At 48.6% G+C, this 23,006-nt stretch overlaps 1 protein-coding gene across 1 annotated transcript in view; it reads right to left on the reverse strand.

Moving 5' to 3' along the window:
• Nucleotides 1-23,006, reverse strand: part of LOC142577715 (glutamate receptor 3-like) — a 77,197-nt gene that overhangs the window by 39,597 nt on the left and 14,594 nt on the right. Inside the window, exons 2-4 of the mRNA XM_075687170.1 lie at nt 13,084-13,239; nt 9,047-9,295; nt 5,431-5,672 (exon numbers count right to left, since the gene is read on the reverse strand). Coding sequence (XP_075543285.1) covers nt 5,431-5,672; nt 9,047-9,295; nt 13,084-13,239 — 647 coding nt within the window. The remainder of the gene's footprint in view (nt 1-5,430; nt 5,673-9,046; nt 9,296-13,083; nt 13,240-23,006) is intronic.

Below are 23,006 nucleotides of genomic sequence, written 5' to 3' on the forward strand. Positions count from 1 at the left end.
AAAGAATTGTGAATTTCACTGCAGACATGAAAATAATTTGGGCACACAATAATAGTAATTTAGGAACAAGAAAAACAGAAGGAACAAAAAAAAATTCGATAAACCTAGTTCAAACGCAATTGTAGACATGCGTGCCTCAGCTAAGCCATGTGCATGACACGCACAAACTCACTAGCCGGCACCACGCGGAGCACAGTGCCAGCTGCATGTGTTGCATCGTAGACGCGTTACAAGTCTTGGGTGTGCACTAGACTACCTAGGTCTGAAAATTTTTGTTCCGTTCTGTAGAGACTGTTTTACTCATTTGCCACTAACCGTTAATGGCTCAGCGATTCCGCCGCGGTTCGGCGGTGCAGGCGACGGACTGCAAGGTAAAAAGTCGTTTGGTGCACTCGCCAGGATTATGTGTTATAACAGTTAAATTATGGGGTTTTACGTACCAAAACCCCTTTCGGATTATGAAGCACGCTGAAGTGGAGGACTCCGGAAATTTCGACCACCTGGAGTTCTTTAACGTGCACCTAAATCCAAGTACACGGGTGTTTTTGCATTTCGCCCGGTGCAATAAATACCATGTCAGAAAAAAATGGGTCCGTGGCGTAATGCTTTCAATATCAGGCTTGTGTGTTCGAATACTTCCGTCGGACAATTCTATTAATCTATTTTTAATTATTCAATACACCGCGCAATGTTGGGTTTGCAAAGTCACAAAGCCGTTTGAGACCAACAGGGCAAAGTTTAGGTAATTCCATGCACTAACCGTCAATTCCATGCTGGCTGAATCATAGAATTGCTAGAGGGAACTGTGGCGCCAGTGTCTACGTGATTTGCAAGCAGGGCAGCTCAGCCAGCACGGCAATTGTGTGCGGTACACGGATTTGCCTAAACATCGTCCATCTTGTTCTAAATGGCTTTGTCACTTTGCAAAGTGATTATTCGCAAGGAAGTTCTGCGTTTTAAATAATTCAATAACCATTATCAAATTTGTCGGACGGCAGGATTCGAACACAGGACCCTAGCACAGAAGCCCGATATTGCAACCATTACCCCACGGACGCATGGACAAGCGGAACCACTGCCATTACCAGGGATTACGCGTGCTTGCAGAACCTTATTACCTTCTGAATTAAAAAGTGTCAATTGCTTTGAAATTTAGGCCCAGATAAAGCGTAGTAAACGAAATGACAAGAACGTCTTAAGCCCCAAGCAGAAAAATTCATGTACTACCCACCATTCCAATGGTGGATAAACAGAAGCAGTTCCCTCGAGTAATCGTAGGAAACTTTATGTGCATTATGAAACTTTATGCTTGAAACGTTGAACTACTTGTTCGCTCCAGTGTTCCTAGATGGGACCATTCCGTTAAGCGCGTTCCGCGTTAGAGGCTAGATACGTACGAAGAAGTGCCTGGAACTCGGCAAGGAATCTTTGGATTAATAATATGGCACAAAAATATAGAGGTATAACCGGCCGGTACTAATAAGATAGTCCGGGGATGCGGAGGAAAACATTTCTGAGGCTGTAGCCAAGAATAGGCGGACAGACCTTTAAGACGGAGTTGTTAATACTCCTTTTCCTAATATGGTGTTTCGCGACTATAAACTGCGAAACGTTAACGGCCAATATATAAGGTATAGGCATAAAATTATCGGTAAACTAGAACGGGAAAGAGGAACGATTATCTGATAATTCTGTTTGTATCGTGATTAAATTTACATTTTCCTTCAATGCTGTTTTGCTTATCTCTTTGATAGTGGCAGAAATTGTTAATTCAATTTCTATATATTTTTTTTTCATTTGTGCTAACAGTTCGGCTCTTGGCTAATCCCTCATGATGGATACCTGCATCAGTAGCACTTTCTTGTCCCCGACCACGTATTTGCTGCCACGAAGTGTGCTTCAAGAGAGACCTCCACACAAAGGAGCAGCTTGTTCCGCCAGTCTAACCGAGCGGGCAGAGAGCGCGCACGGTCACCGCGCCCGACTGCGAATTAAGGACCCTCTATAATAAGGTAGCGACATCTGCCGCGCGCGCCACCTAGGCAGCTCCTGTAGCAGACGGCGCCCAAGCCAAACCGCGGCGCCGCGGCATTCGTGAGGAGAAAAAATATCTGCACACGCGCGGAAATAAAACCTACTGGTGCATGGCTGTGGTGAAAAACGAAAGAAGGGCCCGAACTGCTAAATCTATAGTCATTTAATTTCAAAAGAGCGCTGAAATAAAAACGCTCAAGGGAGCGGAATCAGTGCTTGATCACCTCGATTCCGCATGTTTACCTTTCGTTCGTTTGCGCTCAATCACCACGCGAGCCTTGGCGATTGCGTGCGCTTAATCCCGTTTGATCTGTGAATTCCTTTGCTTGTAAGTGTGCTGCGTACACATAGCGGTTACTTTGAACGAATAATTCATGTAAAAAAGAAGGCTGACAGTCGCTCGGACCGAAAAACTTCGTCGACAAACTCGTCGACAGTTGTGGTAGGCGTCGATACACGGATCTTCGTCGACAAACTCATCGACAGTTGTGGAAGGCGTAGCAATAGCTTCTGCTCTGCGCAAACTAAAGACATTGCCTCCGCAGAATGTGGCTGTCCTTACGGACTCAAGGGCCGCATTACAACAAGTATACCGTGGTTTGCCATCCCTCAAGCTCCCACGCAAATCACTAGCCATCGTGAAAGAACTCAACAACAAAGGCTTCACAGTAAAGTTTCAGTGGATTCCCTCCCACATTGGTATCTCAGGAAACGAAAAAGCTGAAGCGCTTGCATACACAGCGCTCTATCATCCTCCCAAAATCAAGGCTCCAAAGAGTAATCAAGTGCGAAAATCTGACATTCGAAATCACTTTGCGTCGCTGTGGGTTCCACCGCATATGCCCTGCGTAACCAAGAGATCGCACCGAGAGGAAGCCTCACTTCTATATCGAATAAGGACAGGATCTGCTAATACGCCGGCCTGGTTATTTAAAACGGGGCGAATCAATTCTCCGAACTGTACGGCATGCAACGAGACCGGAGATATTGAGCACTTTTTGTGGTCCTGTCAGCAATTCCAAGATGAAAGAGACACTCTCCTGAAGAATCTGCAAAACAAGGACCTTCCACATGCGCGCCTGCAACACTTTATATTTCCCGTGGGATCAGCTATAGCCCGCAAAGAAACTTCACGTCTCCTCATCGAATTCTTAAGAGAGACTGGTTTGATGGACATATGGTGAAACCCTTCAGCGGTATTGTGCGAGACGCTCGGGCGGAGCAATTGCCGGCCTTGATCGCCAGGCTAAACCCGCCTGTTGCTACAATTCACCACTACCACGACCACCACCACCACCACCACCACCACCGAAAAACTTTCGACATAACGTCGCTGAAACGTGCGACCCTCACGGCAACTAAACAACATCATGTGTGTGTGTGGAAACGAGTGCGTCAACAGCCTTCTTGCCGCTGAGTGTGTCTGTCGTGTAGCGATTACACGATGACTGTTGTGTTTTGTGGTTCAGTGCTACAGCCAGTGCAACTGTCGTGACATTCTGAAGCGGTGGTATCGTGTCAGCGAGTCTCCTCGATCGTGTTCGGGCTGCCAGCGTGATCTAGTCTCGCGGCACACGAACATCGAGCGTAGTGTGTGCGCGTGTGTGAATGCGGTTGACTGTTCTCGTTAACCGTGCGACGTCGCCACGTAAACTTGAATCATGACGCGCATTGTTGAGTTTATGCCTTTTCGCCTCCGTGCGCCGCTAAAGCCCCGAAAGAATTAGAGGGCCCTTATACGAAACGCACGCGGATTGGCCTAGCTATTACTGCACTGTATTTTGCTGGCGATCCGTGTATCGCTTCTGGCGTTTTTCTTATGTTAATTTGCAGTTGTGTATTTTTCATCAGTAAAATGGCATCGCCAATTACTGAAACATCTTCGAGTGTAAGGGAAACTTGGAAGGAACGAGCTCGCAGGTATATGCAATGTACTTTGATATATTGTATTATACTTTATTATTTGATGGCCAGTAGCAGTGGCTATACACTATTTGTTTTTAAAAGCAGAGTAATGCAGGCACTTAGGAATATATTTATTCACATATGCAATGCACAAAGTACGATTAGGATATGCAGAGTTGGAAATAACTTTTTGGACCTATTGTAAAGCGCAGTTAACAACGCGCGCACAAACACAAGAAAGTGTAAAAGTAGAATTCGCTGCTGAAATGTGTGATTTTTTATCACACGTAACGGAATGCGGATATTTGTCAGCGAGTTAATGCACTTCTGCCGCACTATTTACTTGCATGCTGGGTCATACTGCACTTGCTAAGTCAAGGTGCTCATAATGCACTAAAATCAATAATCTCCACAAACTTCGGCCGTCAACATTCATGCGCGCGAATGAAATACTATCGCTGCTCTGCACACACACGTGTATAGTTTCTTTCGCGGCTTCGTATCGCTCTACGTTACTTTCCTCGCATAGTCGTGCAGTTACCGACGGTTCAGTCTTTCCGTCCAATTCTGTGCAAGCATACTTTTCTTCTGGTTATGTTCTGGTTGCGGCGCTGGATGCAAAATAACGTCTTGCCATCCTTCGCCCGGTTTCGGCGCCCAACGGCACAGCAACAAGGCATCTCAGTACTCCCGGAACGAAATTATCGCAGCAATGTGCATAGCACAACAGGCGAAACGCTCGCACTTCGCCAGGCGCGCGTTTCATGGCGACAAAGGGGTGAAGCAAGGTCACATGTCACCGATCAACTTATCGGTGGCGTCGTCGGCTGGATCAAAGCCTTTCTCTACTTTAAAATTATTGAGGGACATTAGCGCGAATGCTGCCACAGCACCACCAGCGCGCGCCGCCAGTTCGATGCCCAACTGTGGCGCGCGTTGTCACCACTTTGAAACGAGTCCCCCCCCCCCCCCAAAAAAAAAAAGAAGAAAGAACGCGGATTTATTTGATTTATTTTCATATGGGTGCGAGGCATTGCAGGAGCGGGAACAAGCGAAACGAAAATGCGTATATATTGAAAAGTGAGACATCACGTAGCAAGACGTAACGTAGTAACAGGAAGTCGACAACGCGTGCGCATACTACAAAGACCTCCATGCAAAAGCACTTGCTGATGCTAACACGCCTTGCCACTTTATTACTATTTATCAGCCATCGAAGATTCCTGTCGTGTAAGTTTGTCATATGGTTCTCTGTACAGCTTTATGCATGGCAGGGATATCAATAAATAAATAAATAAATAAATGATAAATAAATAAATAAATAAATAAATAAATAAATAAATAAATAAATAAATAAATAGAGATTTCGCTGCCGTACATCAGACCAAGGTTTGTAGAATCGTCCGTTCTCGAACGAGCAAGGGGTTTACGTTTCTAAAGCGGTTGAGCTCCCAGAGGGTCGTCTCCAATCTCCGCCCATGGCGCACTCACGTATCGCGCGTAGAGGAAGGTGTAGTAGGCTCGCCGCTTCCCGTACGCGTACTGGACGATTCGGCGCGCTGTCTCCACGCTGCAGTCGAGCAGCACGAACTTGTCCGTGTCCCACTGCTCGTTCTCGCGCTCTTGGAGAAATTCGAAGGCAGCCTTCTCGCCGCGTATGCGCCGCACGTGCTGCACCTCCAGGGGGTAGTCGGCGGGCAGCGCGGCCAGCATCTCCTGCAGCCTGTCCAGACCTGAGCGAAGCGGGGACATTGCGCGGGATGAAGTGGGCCTCCCCCGGCTGCATCGGCTTCGAAACCAGCGCGCAAGCAAGACGACGGCAACGGCGCTCGCTGTCGTTCGCTTCGGGTTGCCACCGTCTTCGGCGCTACTTTAGAGACACGGGACATGTGCAGATAGCATTCCGTCATGATCTACGTAGAGTTGCGATTGAAAGCGTGCGATGTGATCGGAAAAATAAAAAAGAAACGGTTTCTTCAGTTAATGAGGGGGCAAATATGGGTGCGGCGTGTTATTTCCTTAGCTTTCTGGATCGCGGGAACAAAGTAACAAACAAACTAAACAACATCGCAGAAAGGTGATTGTTCACTTGTGCATCGTTAATTAATTTAATTTAATTGCGGGGTTTTAAGTGCCAAAACCACGATTTGATTACGAGGCACGCCTAACTGGGGGACTTCCGAAATTTGCACCACCTGCGGTTCTTTAATATGCGCCCCAATCTAAGTACACGGGTGTTTTCACATTTGGCCACGTCGAAAGTGGCCGCCGTGGCCGGTATACGATCCCGCCACCTTGTGCTTAACAGCCCAACACCATAGCCACTAAGCAACTACGGCGGGTTGCATTGTTAACAATCAAGCCGAAAAGACAAAAGCGGTGCAGTCGCGGACGTTGAAAACAATGCAGTGGAATGTCGAGAGGGAGCAGAAAACATCGTATAGCCAAAGAACGTGCATCTTCGATGGAAGGTATCCTTTGTAGATCTAAGCCGCGTATGGCGAATGAACCCCGCCAAGCTGTTTAGGTCTGGCGAATGTTAGCCGTCCTGGCCCGAGAAAACCGAATGCGGAAGGAGGATTCGTATGAAATTATTGAATTGGAGAGAACGCGCAAAGCAAGTACGGACGCCGCATATTGCTGTGAAATTCCGGACAAGCGTGTGTCGACGAGTGGTGCTAATGTGTAGGTGGGCATAACAACGACTTAAGCTTCCCTTCACGAGAATAGAAAGCCGGGTGAATTGTTATGCGCTCAACATGTTTTCACAACATCGCTAAAGAACCTGTCGAGGTGGGTTAGCGGCTATGGCGTAGCGCTGCTAAACACTAAGTCGCGGGATCCCGGCCGCGGCGGCCGCGTTTCGACGGGGGCGAAACGCAAGAACGACCATGTCCCGTGCATTGGGGCCACGTTAAGGATTCCACGGTGGTGAAAATTATTCCGGAGTGCCCCGCTACGGCATGCCTCAATCAAATCGTGGTTTTGGCACGTAAAACACCAAAATTAATTCATTCAAGATCTTTAAAGACGGTGTCGCTAATAAGAGGAACTTACATATGGTGAACGTTAACAATAACTCTGAGTGTATTAAAAGAGTTATTGACGTAGCTTAGAAACAAAACATGCTATGCGGAACACATGTTAGAGGAAAAGAAAAAGCAAGCATCACGCTTTTTAATTTTGAGACTGTAGCCAGTCAGTCACAAAAAATGTACACGTAGACTTGAAAAAGATACTCCTTTCTTCAGAAGAAGTCATTTAAAGTTAGCAGGGGCATATATTTATTTTATTTTGCATGTCTAAGGCCCGTACTCACGCACCAAGCTTATACTTATATTTTGCCCTCCCCTTTTCGATGGTTTGACGTGTTTCATTAACAGACCTCATACTTAAATCCAAGCTTTCCTTAACATTATCACCTCGAAAAAGGAGCGTTGCTTAAGGCAGCCCGGGAAATATTTTAAAGCGGCACGTATCCAGTGCAATATAGCCTACCACTGCTAAATTCTTGCGTTGAAGAAACTGTCTTAGCTGACTTCACGCTGGTTTGTCGTATCTCGGATGTTGATACTTTGTAACCTCTTCCAGAAAAAAAAAAAAAAAAAGAACGGTCCTTTTGCATCTCCATACCGTCGTAACGAGTTTGAAGAGGTATAACTGTAGCGTTAAACGAGACAACAAACAATAATTAGAAGCGGTGTAGGTAGAATTAAAGGTACGGGAGTAATTAACGCCAATATTAGGGAGCCTTAGCGTGTGCGGTATTCCGCTAAGCGCAGGCAGATCGGGCGGAATAGCGAGCGAGCGGGGGTGTGAACGTGAGCGGCCTGCATGGTGCAGCCACCTGGTGGTTCAGAACTCCAGCAGGCAAATACAGAGCTATTACCGCAGTTACCAAGTGTATTATACTTCACTGCTGGTGCAAATTTTCGACAGCGTTGTAATCGCCGCTGTCAAACCACATATCACTATGCCCCTGTAAAGGGTGCACTGCCGTAGATACACATATGTTGAGGCAAAGCCGCCGTATTACACACTTTTGGGAAATTTAGCGAGTTTGCGTGGACTAAGGAGGGCTCGTGCGAGGCAGTCATGTCTGGAAGGCGGCTTCGGCTATGCCAACAAGAAGTAAGAATATCGTAGAGCACATAAAAGGAACGGTACGGGCGTATGTAGCGGCAATATAGCAGAAACGTTTGCCATTTTGCACCATAAACATTGCTATGTCCGGGATCGGCCTGCTTGGCCGCTTGATCAACACAAGAAACCGTTAACCAAGTGTCGACGCCAAGTAAGACAATGTTGAAACAATTGCGCGGGAAATACAGTATGAATAAGGAGCGAAATGAGTGAATAAGGAAGAGACAGAGAGGTGTAGTTAACATTATTTCCTTGAGTCATTTGATCCACCATGTACGTCGAACTTGCCTTCTTTTGCATCCCCACCAAGTTGACCCTTTTTTCATTTCTCTCAAATTGCTACGCCCGTCCTCTTCTGACACCACCCACTGAATAAGTACTGCGGAAGCATATATCTGAATAGGCCTCTCAAGATCAAGTGACCGTTAGTTTGCTTTGGTCACAGCTGTTGCAGAAAGTTCAAAATACTTAACTGACACTCACATGTAACCGAAGTGGTATATGCGTAGCCTATCCGCGTTCGCTGTCTTTATATCTGCTCTTTTCATCCTTCCTTCTTCCCTCGCATTCGACAGTGCATGCCATGCTTGGCAGTCCTGCGGCCGCCTCCGGAAAGCATTCAACATTATTTCGTTGCGTGCCAGCCAAGATGCGAACAAGACGTCGAGCCTGCATAAACTCTCTCGGTGTCTCGTTTTCTTTGGATCGGCTCTCGCGTGTACGGGCGCTCGTGAGTTGCATCGGGAGAGCACGGCTGTGTAACAATGTAGCAGGACGCCGCAGTGAATATCAAGCTTTACCACGCGCATAGCATGTTGACACTAGTTTGAGCGTCTTCCTCAGTGTGGCGAGATTCAGACTCGATTCCGCCTAAAGTGCTCTAGTGTGTTCGTGAAAACACTGACCGCTTCCACGATAACGTTTTCGTCAAGACAATCGCACAGAGCTCGAAAGAGCGACTGACCTTCTGCGGAGTCGTAGATGTAGAAGAGGCGCGGCCAGCGCAGGGCGTGCACGAGCGCGGCCAGCGCCCCATGGGCCTGCGGCCGCAGGGCGAGGCCGAAGCGTGTCAGGCGGGACGACGGGCTGCGCGCCGCCGACGCGCTCAGCAGCGGCACCTGGAGCCGCGCCGACACGGCCGCCAGGGCCTCGAGCACCGTGCCGCCGTCCGGGGAGACGAGCAGGGCCGCGCCCGAGCTCAGCTGGCCGCACGCTGCGAAGAGAGCACGCGGCAGCGCTCGCGGCGATTCGGCACGTTGGCGGGACCGATTGGCACCGCTATGAGCGCCACACGAAAGCAATGAGAGCCAACGGTCGCCTTCTGTTCTTTTGCGTCAGATGACGTTTCGGTGGGACGAAAAAAATAACACTGCTTAGTCACACCACGCCTTGAACTTCATTTCTGCACTGTAGGGCTGACTCCATACCACGAACGTTGAAGGTCACTCAGAACAACGATAACACGAATATAGTAGAATATAAGAAAAGTGAACGGGGTTTAAGTGTGCTATGAGTATTGGTTGTCTCTTCTATAATGGGTGTTTCTATGACGAGCTTATGTAACATCTAAAATTAGCCATTTTTAAATAAAAGCAGCAGCGGGTAGCAGCGTGTTGCGCTTCTGTGCGCCTTCATGTCGCTGCGCGCTGTGTGGCCGCTGCTGGGCGACGTAGCAGAACGTCGCCTCCAGGGGCGTGGCTTTGCTCTCGTTGCAGTTTCCCAGTTTCGGTTTCCGGCGCTCTGATAGCCGACATTCATCCTGCCACAGTTCCCCCGGTAATCACATTTTTCTAGATCCAAAGTTGATATGGCTTCTGAAGCAGCAGAAGCTTGAGGTGGGAGAGTTGGTTTAACACACAGCGCTACCAAGACGCGGACTTTGAGTCCGCGTCTTTTTAGCACTCTTTTTTTTTCTTCAAGTGTGATATGGCTTGTACGAAGAACTCGATTCAATTTCCCAATTACGATGAACTGACATAAACTAAATGTTTAAATGCTTTTAATGGATTTTCGTTAATCAGCGGCTCACTACCACTTATCGCCCGTAACCTGGTGGTCCCCACTACTGACGAAATGTCTCCGAAGGAACCGTTATTTTATTTCAAAACGGATATTTTTATACATTACTTGAAGACTACGTAGGAGCACCCGGCATATGTAGCTATATTACAAGGCGCAGAGACAGAAATGAAATGACTAGAAGATACGAAAGATAGAGGCAGAGAGAATACAGAAAATAAAAGGAAAGTAAGGGAGACTTGTGGTTCCGCTTTGTGGCGTTCTGAACATAAAGGGTTAATAATGGTCATGATATGGGAACACTGCAAGCGTCTTCACATTATCACGAATGCGCGCACCTTTGCTGTAAGGCTAGGAAGGTGATCATTTCAGTACGCACCGCGTGGGCCCGCTCTGCATATGCTCCGCTCAGCCATGCATGTGAACTGCAGTATAACCTCCTGGCAGATGCTTTACAGTAAAAGAAATTCGCAGTAACAAGGTCTCATTATTCATTGATCTGCGGCCGCTCATGCGGTTAAGACAGCGCTGATGCAACTCTTAAGTTTCACTGATGCCTAAATATCTCTGACAGAAGGTGTGCACACGGGGATAAATTAATGCGACGTCCGAGAGCGCGTGCCGAACTGCATTCCTGTGCCCTCTGACGAAGTAAGCGCCTAACGAAATTCATATTTACTAGCGCAAAAAACTGACACAGATCAAAGACACAAAGGTAAAATGCTAGGCTTTCAACTATATATGATAACTAATAGTGATAATAATGATGATGACTTTAATAATAAATAATGATTAGTTGGAAGTCTAGCGTTTGTTCCTTACGTCTTCAACCTGTGTCGCTGTTTTGCGCTTGTAAACGCGTACTTAAACAGAAAATAACTAGCCCAACTTATTACCCTTACAAACAATTAATGTAGAGGCATGTGACATTGTGCATGCGTGTCCTTTAATGCGCATGTGCCTGCCAATGCGCTCACTTTTTGCCAGTCAGCTGCTGGAGTCGCCATGACTGCGCTAGCAGAGCGTTGTCTGTTTCGACCAGCGAAGAGTGCAGTGAATTGTCGGAAGCCACAACGGCCGGAAGAGAGACAACCTCGCAGCGTAATCTTCTGCAGTCATCGCAATTTCAACAACAGGCTGACGCTCTATCCTCGACACACATGGAAACTGCACGGCCGCCATTATCTGTCATGTCGGCTCTCTAATTGGCTGTCGAGAGGTCACGTTTTTTTTTTAAATTCGTGTCGCGAAACGGAAACATTAAAAAAAAGATTACCGCCCAAGCACTTTGTACAGATGGTTAACCAGTGAAGCTGAAACGTGTGGCACCGGTGTTTATCACTGGGTTAATCCCGACGGTTCATTAAACGACGGATTGGTAGGCTTCCGGATCCTCGGTATGGAGTTGCTGCTTGCGCTCGGCTGCACGAACTGTTGCTGTGCCCGGGCTGCAGCATAGGCACAGCGTAGACGAGCTCTTTCCCTGTTCTGCTCGCGGCGTCGCTGATAGAAAGCTGCCTGCTCCTCTGGAGTACGTATGACGCTTGGCCTACCCATTTCGGAGACTGAGAGAAACTGCTTCGCGCGCGCTCGGCTGCGATGGAGAGCAACGACATCACTACTAGCGCAGCCAGTCACGCGCCTCTCTTTTTTTTTTCTTTACGCGCATGAGCATGGGGTTGCGCCTGAAGACTTTTTGAAGCACAGGCGACAGACGGACGGACGAATCGGCTAGCCATATACGGCTTCGCTGTAATGACATTTCTGTGCATTCATTAGGACGACAAAACGTGATGCAGAGCTGTACACTTTTCCGAAATAATCTTTCTTCGGGTATTTGGCATATAGCCATGGTAGCGATTAAAGAAAGAACATGATCGGCAGCGTGCAGAAACCCCTTCAATGCATCTGCTAATTCGCGTATTCGTGGCGGCGTTCAGAGATAGCTGCCGTGCTAGCTTGTTGATTTGCTGAGAGAATGTCCCGTGAGTATAGTGTCGTAGAAAGGCTTCTTTCGTTAATCTCAATTTGACGTTGAGTGACGTTGCACTGAGCCACCATTGCAGAGATTTCCCGCCTCGATATGTAGTGCGATGAGCAGCGCGAATCGTACTAATGAGTGGCCATATGCCATCGCAGCCGAGAGGCATGTGTATCGCCTCATTTTTGCCGTTGTTTGGGGACGTGAAATTGTTTTGCTCATGATTCATGCGCATAACGTTTGCATTGCCCTCGGGAGGTGTTAGCATTTGTGCTTCAAGACATTATTTCTTTCAAACAAGCGCTTATTCGAAATAATATTTGTTGAGCGTTACATACATTTTTTTTTCAACTTTTCGCACTTCTGACAGAGGCATTCGTGTTGTAACCAAGATGACTGAATTTTCACATTATCACAAAACCTTACATCGGCGTTCTTTTTTTGCTTATATAAACATTGTGTGCAAGCCGGCTCCTTTAAGTTTCAGTAGGCGTATTAGCATGCTGCATACGAGCACTAATGGATGCGCATGCGCAATGGCATGTCTCGACGCCAAGTGACAGGGCGCAAGACTGCAGTTTGGCATGCGCTCGCAGTTCTCGCACAATTTTGTCCCCACCTGTACTTCTATTTTCGGTAAGCTCTTAGCTATATTTTTACCCCTCTTAATTCCTCAAAATTGATGGCCTTTGCGTCGCTTGGAACAATACTTCGCTTAGCTCTTTGAGTATATCATTTGGATCCAATTATTGGAGAATTTAATCGAACGATTGCCAACCTAACATACTTATCTTCGTTTATAGAATCTGCTGCTTCTGGAAGAAATAATTTAAGAAAACTAATTTAATCGTGTTATTTCTTTCTGGCTTCCATGGTGGCACAAAGGGTTCCTTGTCTGCGCAATCGTCAGAAACTGCAAGTGCGTAGCGGTAATGACAGGAATAGAACAGAATCAGGCCAGAACACCCTTTGCATTTTACTGGGCCTGATTTTTACAATACCATCATTGGTGACATTGAATGTGTCATTGTCGAAAACCCTCGTTGTCAGTGGGGTAATCTTGTATCGGTCACCGGGCGCACGCTGGTTGGTGTACTCGATGACATCACGAAAGGCTGTGACGACACGTTGAGGTTGGTTCACGCCCATGACGAGCCCTGTGAGAAAAGAAGAGAGAATGAGACATCAGTTTTGCTCTGTCAAGCGATATGCGTTGGTGGGGTAAAAGCACAGTGGCCTAGTAAGCTTTTTTTTTACTATGCTGTAAGACTGCCCTCCCTAAAAAAAGAAAGATAAGAAAAGAAAGGAGAAGAATAAAGAACCATTTTGCAACACAATTATACAACAGATGATATAACTCGAAATTTTTCATAAATCTGTTAAAACGTAATCCTAGACATACGTGTCTAAGCTAAGCCATCTGCATGATACGCACAAACCTCACTAGCTGGCACCACGCGGAGCACAGTGCCAGCGGTATGTGTTGCCTCGTAGACGCGTAGCAAGTTTTGGGTGTGCGCTAGATTACCTTGGCCGGAAAATTCTTGTTCCGTTCTGTAGAGAATGTTTTAATCATTTGCTGCTAACCGTTAATGGCTCAGCGATTCCAACGCGGTTTGGCAGTGCAAGCGATGGACTGCAGCGTAAAGAGTCGTTTGGTGCACTTGCCAGGATGATGGCTTATAGCAGTACCACGGCCACTGGTAACGCGCAACCGTATGCTATCGGCCATCGGTGCCCCTAGACGTCTACACTGCCCGCATCGCAGCTCGTATTCAAGACAGGGCTCGCGCTTACTATTCGCTTACTATTTGCTTATTACACATTCGCTTACTATCTAAATTACCTAGCATGGAGTCAGGTCGCACAGGCAAACATGAACACTTCATACTCGTTGACCGCGGACACCCGCTGTCAAAGCGCTGGCGTGAGGAATCGCGCCAAAAGCAGGACCCCTACCACCACAAACGCACTCGAGCTATCCTGGCGCTGGACCTTACTAAAGCATTCGACAATGTACACCACACCGCCATCCTGGATGCTCTCTCCTCCCTCCATGTCGGACCCCATGTCCATGCTTACGTCACCGCGTTCCTCGCCCACCGCACAGCCGAAATCTCATACGGCCCACTTTCTTCTCCTTCCTTCTCCCTTGGCAACAAGGGTACCCCCCAAGGCTCTGTTTTGTCCCCTCTTCTGTTCAACATCACCCTCTTCCCGCTGGCACGTGCACTACGAGCTATCCCAGCTCTGTCTCATGCTTTCTACGCCGATGACATCACCCTGTGGGTGACCACCGGCAATCTTGGCGACATGGAGACCGCTCTACAGGCAGGTGTGGAGGCGATAGCAACTCACGCCCGGGCCATCGGGTTGAGCTGCTCCCCGACCAAATCGGAGCTTTTGCTCCTTCAGCCTTGGCGGATGGCCCCCCTGTCGCCTTCTCCACTCACCGTCTACCTTGACGACACACCCATTCCTCTCGTCTTTACCCTCCGCATCCTCGGACTCTTTCTTCAGTCCAATGGCAAGCACATCACCCTCATCACTCGACTCACGAACACTGTTGACCACTCTTTCCGCGTCATACGCCGCATCGCAAACCGCCACCACGGCATGCGCGAACACGACCTCCGCCGCCTGGTTCAGGCCTTTGTTCTCAGCGGCTTCATTTATTCTCTTCCGTATCTCTACCTTTCTCGTACCGAGGAAGACAAAGTCAACAGCCTCATTCGCCACGCATATAAGTCAGCCCTGTCCCTTCCCACATCTACGTCGACGGCTCGGTTACTGTCGATGGGCGTCCACAACTCCCTGACTGAGCTGACGGAGGCCCATCGCACGGCCCAGCTCCTCCGTCTCTCCCGCACCCGCCCGGGTCGCGCACTTCTCTCCACCCTTAATCTCTCCCCTCTTATTCCTCTTCCCACATCACTGCCCATCCCTTCCCATGTCTTCACCCTCCTAACCGTTAATCCCCTCCCTAAATATATGCATCCCGAACACCACCCCTCCCGTAGAGCAGCGCGAGCCTCCGCGTTCTGGCATCAGTACGAACGGCAGGCCGCCGTGGCTTACGTAGATGCTGCCCCGTACCGCCGCTACCCAACACATGCCCTTGCCGTCACTGAAAATTCTCTACGACCCACTCTTACTGCCTCAGTATACACTTCTGCCACTGTCGAGGCCGAGGAGGCAGCTATTGCCCTTGCCATCACGCAAACCTCCGCGAAGTACATCTTCAGCGACTCCAAACCTGCGGTCTACAACTGCGTGGTTGGACTGGCGGCACACCCGGCCATCTGAATCTTGCGTTCCGATACCGTTCCCTGCCGCCCCATCCAAATCATCTGGGTGCCCGCTCACGCGGTCCATCCTGGTGACGAAGCGGCCAATTCCATCGCTCGAGATTCGACTGACCGAGCAAGCCCGCCCCCGCCGGGAATGGATACGCGCGACGCGCTCCTCACGTACCGCGATATCACGCAGCACTATCGCCTCTCTCGTCTCACCTTCCCCCCTCCGCACCAATCCTTTTCCCAGCCCCACCAACACTTATGGCGCCACCTTCAGGCCCATACCTATCTTACTCCTGCACGTCTTGCCCTCTTCACCCCGGAACGCACTCGCCGGCTTGCCGCTTATGTGACGGCTTCCGTGCCAATTACGCTCACGTCCTATTCTCCTGCCCGGCACACTTGCCCCCTGCCTCTTGGCGCCTAAGCAATCCGCAGCAGTGGGAGGCTGCTTTGTCCAGCACCGAGCCGGATATCCAACTCCGGCTGGTGAACTGGGCGGAGGACGTCGCGACTAGGCATGGCCTGGACGCCACAACCGGCAGCCTGAAGGCCGCCCATAACGCTGCTTTTTTTATTTGTTTTTACTTTTGCCTTCTCATCAATAAAAGTTTTTCACCACCACCACCAAAAGCAGCGAACGAAGTGATCTTCGTACTGTCTATCGCTTTAACGCAAACTGAGCGCTGAGAATACAGCGCAGGCAAAAATACGAGCCATCTGCCCACCTAGACTGCGCCGGCAAAGCAGATCACTCTCAAGATAAAGTACGCGCGAGCGCGCGCAACCGCTCCGTGGGACAGTGTGGTGGTACCGCTAGCAGGATAGTACCGATCAGTTATGCATGGTGGCGCCGTGGTAAAGGGAGCGTTCTCGCATTCTTCCCCCGTGACAGGTAGCGCTTTGAGACGCTGTCCTTGAGACGCTGCGCCTCTTGTCGCAGCGTCTGCGATCAGAGGCGGTGGCCGGCTCTGCACGGGGTTCCGTTTGGGGATGTGGCGCTCGAAGTACCGGTTGGCTTCCACGTAAGGGTAAGACACGGAGGTAAGCGGGAGCACTCCCCATAACAGACTACAATATGGTGCCGCAAATAATCACCTCAGAATACATGGTCAACGCATTCTTGAATAGTAGGCTGGGTTGGTTCTTCATAATTCTTTTCGTTATTCATTAATAGCAAACATTTCAGCAGTGCAATTTCAGAGAGAGAGAGAAAATAATGCAGAGAAAGGCAGGGAGGTTAACCAGAGGTAGTTCCGGTTGGCTACCCTGCGCAGGGGGAAGGGTTAAGAGGGATAAAAAGAGAAAGAGATTGGAAGGGGGAGATAGAAAGAAAGGGAGACAAGCACGACCAAAGCGCGTACACTACAGAACGGTAGGGGGCGGCATTCTTAGAGTCTGTCGTGAAGCCCCGTAGACCGCAAGAACGTTAATAGCGCGAATAAGGCCTTCAACGCGGATGTTCTTTCGGAGCATTGGCCTAAAGCTTTTAGTTCTGAAAGTGGACGATTGTCCAGCTTGTCCAGTACCCTGCACATCACTTGTCTCTCAGCACTGTATCGCGGGCAGACACAGATAATGTGTGCGAGCGTCTCGTCGATGTTACATGTGTCGCACGTGGGGCTGTCGGCCATTCCTATGAGGAAAGCATAGGCTTTTGTAAATGCAACGCCTAGCCACAGACGGTAAAGCATGGTCTGTTCACGTCGTGGTAATCCAGGCGGGAGGTGCATCCGTATGTCCGGAGACAACGAACGCAACCGACACATGGTGAAAACATTTGAGTCCCACAGGGGCAAAGTACACTCACGGGACATCAATCGCAGCCCAGCCGCAGCGTCTGTTCGCGAAAGCGGAATGAAGACTCGTTGACCACTTTCATGTGCCGATCGGGCGGCTTCGTCGGCTTGGTCATTCCCGCTGATGTTACAATGTCCTGGAAGCCACTGAAAGATTATGTTGTGGCCCTTATCATAGCTTTGATGATATATGTGCCGAATTTCTGAGGCCAGTTGTTCATTGGGTCCGTGGCGCATTGGGCTTCGTATGCACTGAAGGGCTGCCTTGGAGTCACTGAAGACTGTCCATTGTTGCGGTAGTTTCTGCTTAATGAAATCAAGTGCAGCACGGAGCGCCGCGAGTTCTGCACCCGTTGATGTGGTCACACATGAAGTTCTTAACTTGATTTCCTCAAATTGTGCCGGCAGACACAGATAATGTGTGCGAGATAATGTGTGGCGGATTCCTCAGGCATTTGCTTGTCAGACATTGTGTTCAAAGTGTTAGTCTAAAGAGTGCGAAGGACACTTAGTGACATTTATCCTCAAATTTCTGGGTTGTCGTTGCCCAGTGCTGATTAAATGTGCAGACGAAATTTGCAGACAAACCGGAGCTACCACGGAGGCCCAGGCACGTCCCTCGTTCGCTTGCTTCGCGGCTTCAGACGAACACAGCCGAATAAGCGAGCTGGCCAGTTACGCTTGGACCTAAAAAAAGGTGCGACCTGCCGCGTGCATCGAAAATACTGTGATCCGCCGCGTCGCAGGCAGCCTGTTGTCTGGGAAAGGAATAGAAAATGCGTCAGGAACGCTCTTGGAAAGCTGTAACCCGACGCGTCCCGTCCCCGCCAGCTGGCGCCGTACGGCCCAACCAAGAGGCCGAGAATGCAACTACGGCGGTGACGTTCGCGCCCACCAACGTCCGCCTGACGCGACAGGACGCATCTTTTTACCCAGCGGCCGTGAGACGGTGTCAACGTCGGCCGAACGTCTGTAGAAATAATAGGCAACCGCAGGCAGGAAAGTCGAAGGCCATGCCACTCGCTTCGAATATGTTTATAGTGGTTCTTGTGCCATTTTATTCAGGTCTGCGAATAAAGAACAGCCGGCTATTAGGCAGGAGCAGAGTAAGCAGATGATGGCATCAAGCGTAAGCAGGGTGCTTGCAGTTTTATCCGAATCAACCACAGTTGTGGCTCAATAGCTTGTGGGGTTCAACTGCTAAGAAAATGGTCGCGGATATGACTTCCAAACGCGGCTGCATTTCGATTGGGGTGGTATGCAAAACAATGCAGGAGATCCAATCTATGTACAGCGAAGCTTAAGAGGCAGTGTTCACGCGCACTTTCTCATCTGGCTCGAGGATGCACCGAATGAGAGCTCTGCAATGCAATCCACTATTGAACGGAACCAGCGTTATAGGGGTTGAAAGAGGCAAGCTGGATTTCTGCGCCATTTGTACGGGGCACCCGACCTTCCCTTGAAGGCGCAGATGCGACCGCCCCCGTGGTTGCCAGGCGACGCAACGCATGCGCGATGTGAGGCCATCTCCACCGGTGCACTCTCCCCAGTCTCATCGCGGCTCTACATGTCCCGCCCCCTAGCCCTCTTCATCAGCGGCCAACAACCCGCATGCGCTAGCCGGCAGTCCCCCTATCTACCTTCCACTGCTGCGGACGAAGTAGTGTGAGCCATCGCTCCTAGATGGCGCCACCGTCCCGCAGCCGAGTGATCGAGAAGCGATCAATTGAGATAAGAGAAGCGATCGCCGAACGACAGGGAGCAATCCCGAGAGCACAGGCAGGCAAAAAAAAGTGCAGTTGCTGCAGGATGAAGTAGCCAGAAAATGGGAAATATGCCTGGATGGAGGTGCAAATACTGGTGCAAACATAGATAAAAGGTGAAAGTGAACGTTGGTGATTAGAAATACGCGAGAAAGAAAGAAGGCCGCACCTGGAATATTTTGGAACCACATAAAATTATTAGGCATGAAGTCTGGAACAATACAACAAGACAACAACAAGACAATCAACAATACAACAACAAACTGGAAGGGAACGCGCCATTAAATTATATCCGAAAAATAACAGCCGAATATTTCCAAGGTAATGAATGACGAAGTTGTAGTTGAGGAAAAAAAGAGCATGAAAGAGAACCGGATGGAAAAGTAGCTGGTGCTGACCAATTTCAACTGGAAGAAAGCCGAAGAGAAAATTCCGAAGCGCACAGCCACAGGACTAGACGAGGTTCCCGCTAGGCTGATTAATGAACCAGGTATAAAAAGTAAGGAAGCTCTGTTGAAAGCAGTAGAAAAAAGTGTAAAAGATAGACGAGTACCAGACGCTTGGCGACAAAGCAGAATTAATTTAATTCATAAAGGTAAAGTGGAGAAAGATAGAATTCACTCGTATAGACCGTTTACCATTACATCGGCAATATAATGGTTCATAATGCAGGCAGTTAAGTTAAAGCTGCAAGCATGGGCAGAGAATAATGGCATTTTGGGAGAGCTTCAGAATGGCTTCAGAATAGGTATGCGTTTGGATGATAACTTATTTCTCCTTACTCAGTGTATTGAAATATCAGGAGTAGGAAGGAGACCGTTATATGTGGCCTTTTTAGACTTTACAGACCGCAACATTTTGTGGGATATCCTGAAAGGGAAGGCTTAGGTGACTATTGTGTACAGCTTTTGAGAGAGATTTATTAGAAAATACCGTTTGCGTTGAATGGGAAGGGGTGAGGAGCGAGGAGAAAGTTGATATCAACAAGGGACTGAAGCAGGGGTGCCCCTTATCCCCACTACTGTTCATGATGTACATGGTGAAGATGGAGAGGGCGCTAGAAGGAACTAATATCGGGTATAATCTTTCATACTAACAGGCGGGTACGGTGGTAGAACAGCAGCTTCCAAGTTTATTTTATGCGGACGACATAGTGTTGCTAGCTAACAAGCAAAGTGATATGCAACGTCTGGCTAATATCTGTGGACAACAAGGCGATATGTTAGGTCTGAAATTTAGCGTTAAAAATCAGGTGTCATGATATTCAGTAAGAACAGCGAACATACAGTGACAATACAGGGCCAGGAAATACCTCGCGTAAAAGAATATAAATACCCTGGTATATGGATAAACGAAGGCAATAGATATATGGAAACACAGGAGAAAGCTGAGAAATGCTGAGAAAGGACTCGATGGCAAGCAAAGGTCAGTGGAACGCCTTGCATTGGGCGCTCGCGGTGGTAAGACTATAAATGAGGCTGTGCAGGGTGATATGGGCTGGACAAGTTTTGAAGTCAGGGAAGCTTACAGTAAAATAAATTATGAAGCACTACTAAGGAATATGGAACAATGTAAATTGGCCGGGATAGTGTTCAGGTTATTGTACAGGAATAACATTGATTCACAGTGTAGTAAAAGAGCTAGGAAGCTTAACAGCAAGTATGCGGCCTGTATAGTGAGCAACACAGCAACAAAAAACGTCAAGCGGAAATTCAGAGAGGCTGAGATAATCTCATGGGTGGCGGCAATGGAAAAGAAGCCTGCCATGAGTAACTACTTAAGAGGAACAAAGGAAATCAGCAAAGAAACAATTCACGATAACTCTAAGGGAAGCTCACTAGTTTTCGAAGCGAGATCAGGATGCCTTAAAACATGCACTTCCAAAGCGAGATATAAGAAGCAAGAAGAAGCATGTGCTTGTGGCGGTAAAGCTAGGGAAACGATGGAGCGTGTTTTATTGCAATGGGAAGTGGATATTATAATCACTGGCCTGCTTGAAGCCCTTGGGTTCAGCGAAATCAGGGGGAAAGTAAACATGTTTGCAGTAGAGATTATTAAGAGGCGATTGGAAGATTGGTGGAAGAAAAGTAGCGAAACGACAAAAAACGGAGACGTACAAATACAAAGTTCACAATAGGGGGACAGAAAATTTGGTTATGGGAATCCATCGTAAATTTTTTTGTTTCCATTTCTTTTTTTAAACCTAGGTAGGACATCAAGCAGTACAATAGCAAGAGCTTGGTGGCGCAACCGACACCCCGTTTCAAAGGGGACGCTCATAACGTCCATCCGTTCATCGAGTGCGAGCTGTCTGGCGAGACTGCACGATCAGCAGCAGCAGGCGGCAGGGACGGTCAGAAAAGTCCTGGGTGGTTCGCAAAGGAAGCTTCGCTTTAAAACAGCATATGTCAGCGATCCCTTCACCTCTGAACTCGTTTTCTGCGACACCAGGAGCGCTATAACGTAAAACGTTTCCAAACTATTCTATTCCAATTCTGCAATAAGGTGGTGGTAACAACTTTGTTGAGACTCTGCTCAGTTATGATCTGGCAGGCTCGAGTCCTAGAATGGCCCCGCGCGAGGAGCGACCCTTTCTGCCAAGGCACCGAGGGCTTTTTGTAGTTTTTCATCCGGCGTTCTGAGCAGCTCCTCCCACGTCTGTTGGACTGGCAGGAGCGCTCTGGGAGGGGGTAAGCCCTCGCATCCCCAAAGAATGTGATTTTGGGTAACCAATGTTTGATTTGTGCAGTTTTGACATATTGAGTTCCATTGCCCGTTGGTAATTATGGCTAGCCAAAGTGGGCTGGGGAACGATTTAGTTTGGATTCGACGCAGGATCGAGGCTTTCGCTCGCGTGAGGCTTGCGTTTGGAGGCGGGTAGATTCGCCTTTTTTGCTTGTAGTAGTTTGTTATCTCGTGGTATGCCATCGGTGCCGCATCCATGGGATCCTAGTCTTAGGGACACACCTCCCGGTTGATTAGACCTCGGGCTACCCAGTGCGCCTCCTCATTCCCTTGATTCCTCGAATGGGCAGGGACCCATACGAGTTCAACAGTATTTTCATTTGTAAAGTCCCGTAGGACTCGCGCTGCACAGATGCCTATGCTGCCTCTCAATAAGCCCTCCACGATTGGTCAAAAACTTTTTTGGACCATCCCCACTTCACCTGTCTGTCATGCGACGTTATGGATACCGCGATAGCTTCCCATCTTATATGACGTGTACACACTGATTATGCATGATTTGACCGAACGAAAAAAAAAATTATTTATGATTCTACGCGTTTTCGCCATTAGCCCTCGGCTATCGGTGAAAATGTTTCGCGCTGTACCCACTTCTCCTGGCTGTCACGCGACGTTACAAAACAGCAAAAACTCACCGCGTCAAATTGATGTGTACGCGTTAAAGATGCATTGTTATGTCGAACAATGCTGAATTTTCTTATGAATAGCCGCAGGCTGCCCCGTTCCGAAAGGAATAAAAGATGGCTGCCGCCAATCGCTCAGGCACGGGCTACTCGCGCCTGCCGGAGAGCATAGGTTTATTTGCGTACAAAAAAACTTTTTTGCGCGGCCGTGTACCGTATTCGAGCACTTTTGCATTTACAACATCGTTCTGCCAACTCTTCTTTGCTGAGGATCAGTTTTAGCGTCATTCTTAAGCTTCCGTTGCATGCCGCCGCGATTTTCGACCAGCCACCACAAGCTAAGTAAGGGAAAGCGGCCCAATCGCAGACGCCGGCACCATACTCGTCATCCGGTTATCAATTTTCAGTGCAGTTGCTCGGCCCTGACGAATCCCTCTCCACATTAAAGTGCTCCTCGCCTCTTATCAACCAATTAGATAAGACAAGCCGTTCAGTTTAGGCAATGTTATTCGTTTTTCAAGCAAACAAAAGGACCTCCTATGAACGAGGAGAGCGTTCGATTGGTCTGTTCAGACAACCCTGAGGGTGACCGCCCGATGCTTGCGTCAGCGGTTACGCAAATTTGACGTCAGGAGATAGGAATAAAAACATATTGGAATAGTTTTACGTTATAGCACCCCAGCATTCGAACACTGTGA

This window comes from Dermacentor variabilis, chromosome 4 (assembly GCF_050947875.1).
Source record: "Dermacentor variabilis isolate Ectoservices chromosome 4, ASM5094787v1, whole genome shotgun sequence".
Taxonomy (NCBI): Eukaryota; Metazoa; Arthropoda; class Arachnida; order Ixodida; family Ixodidae; genus Dermacentor; species Dermacentor variabilis.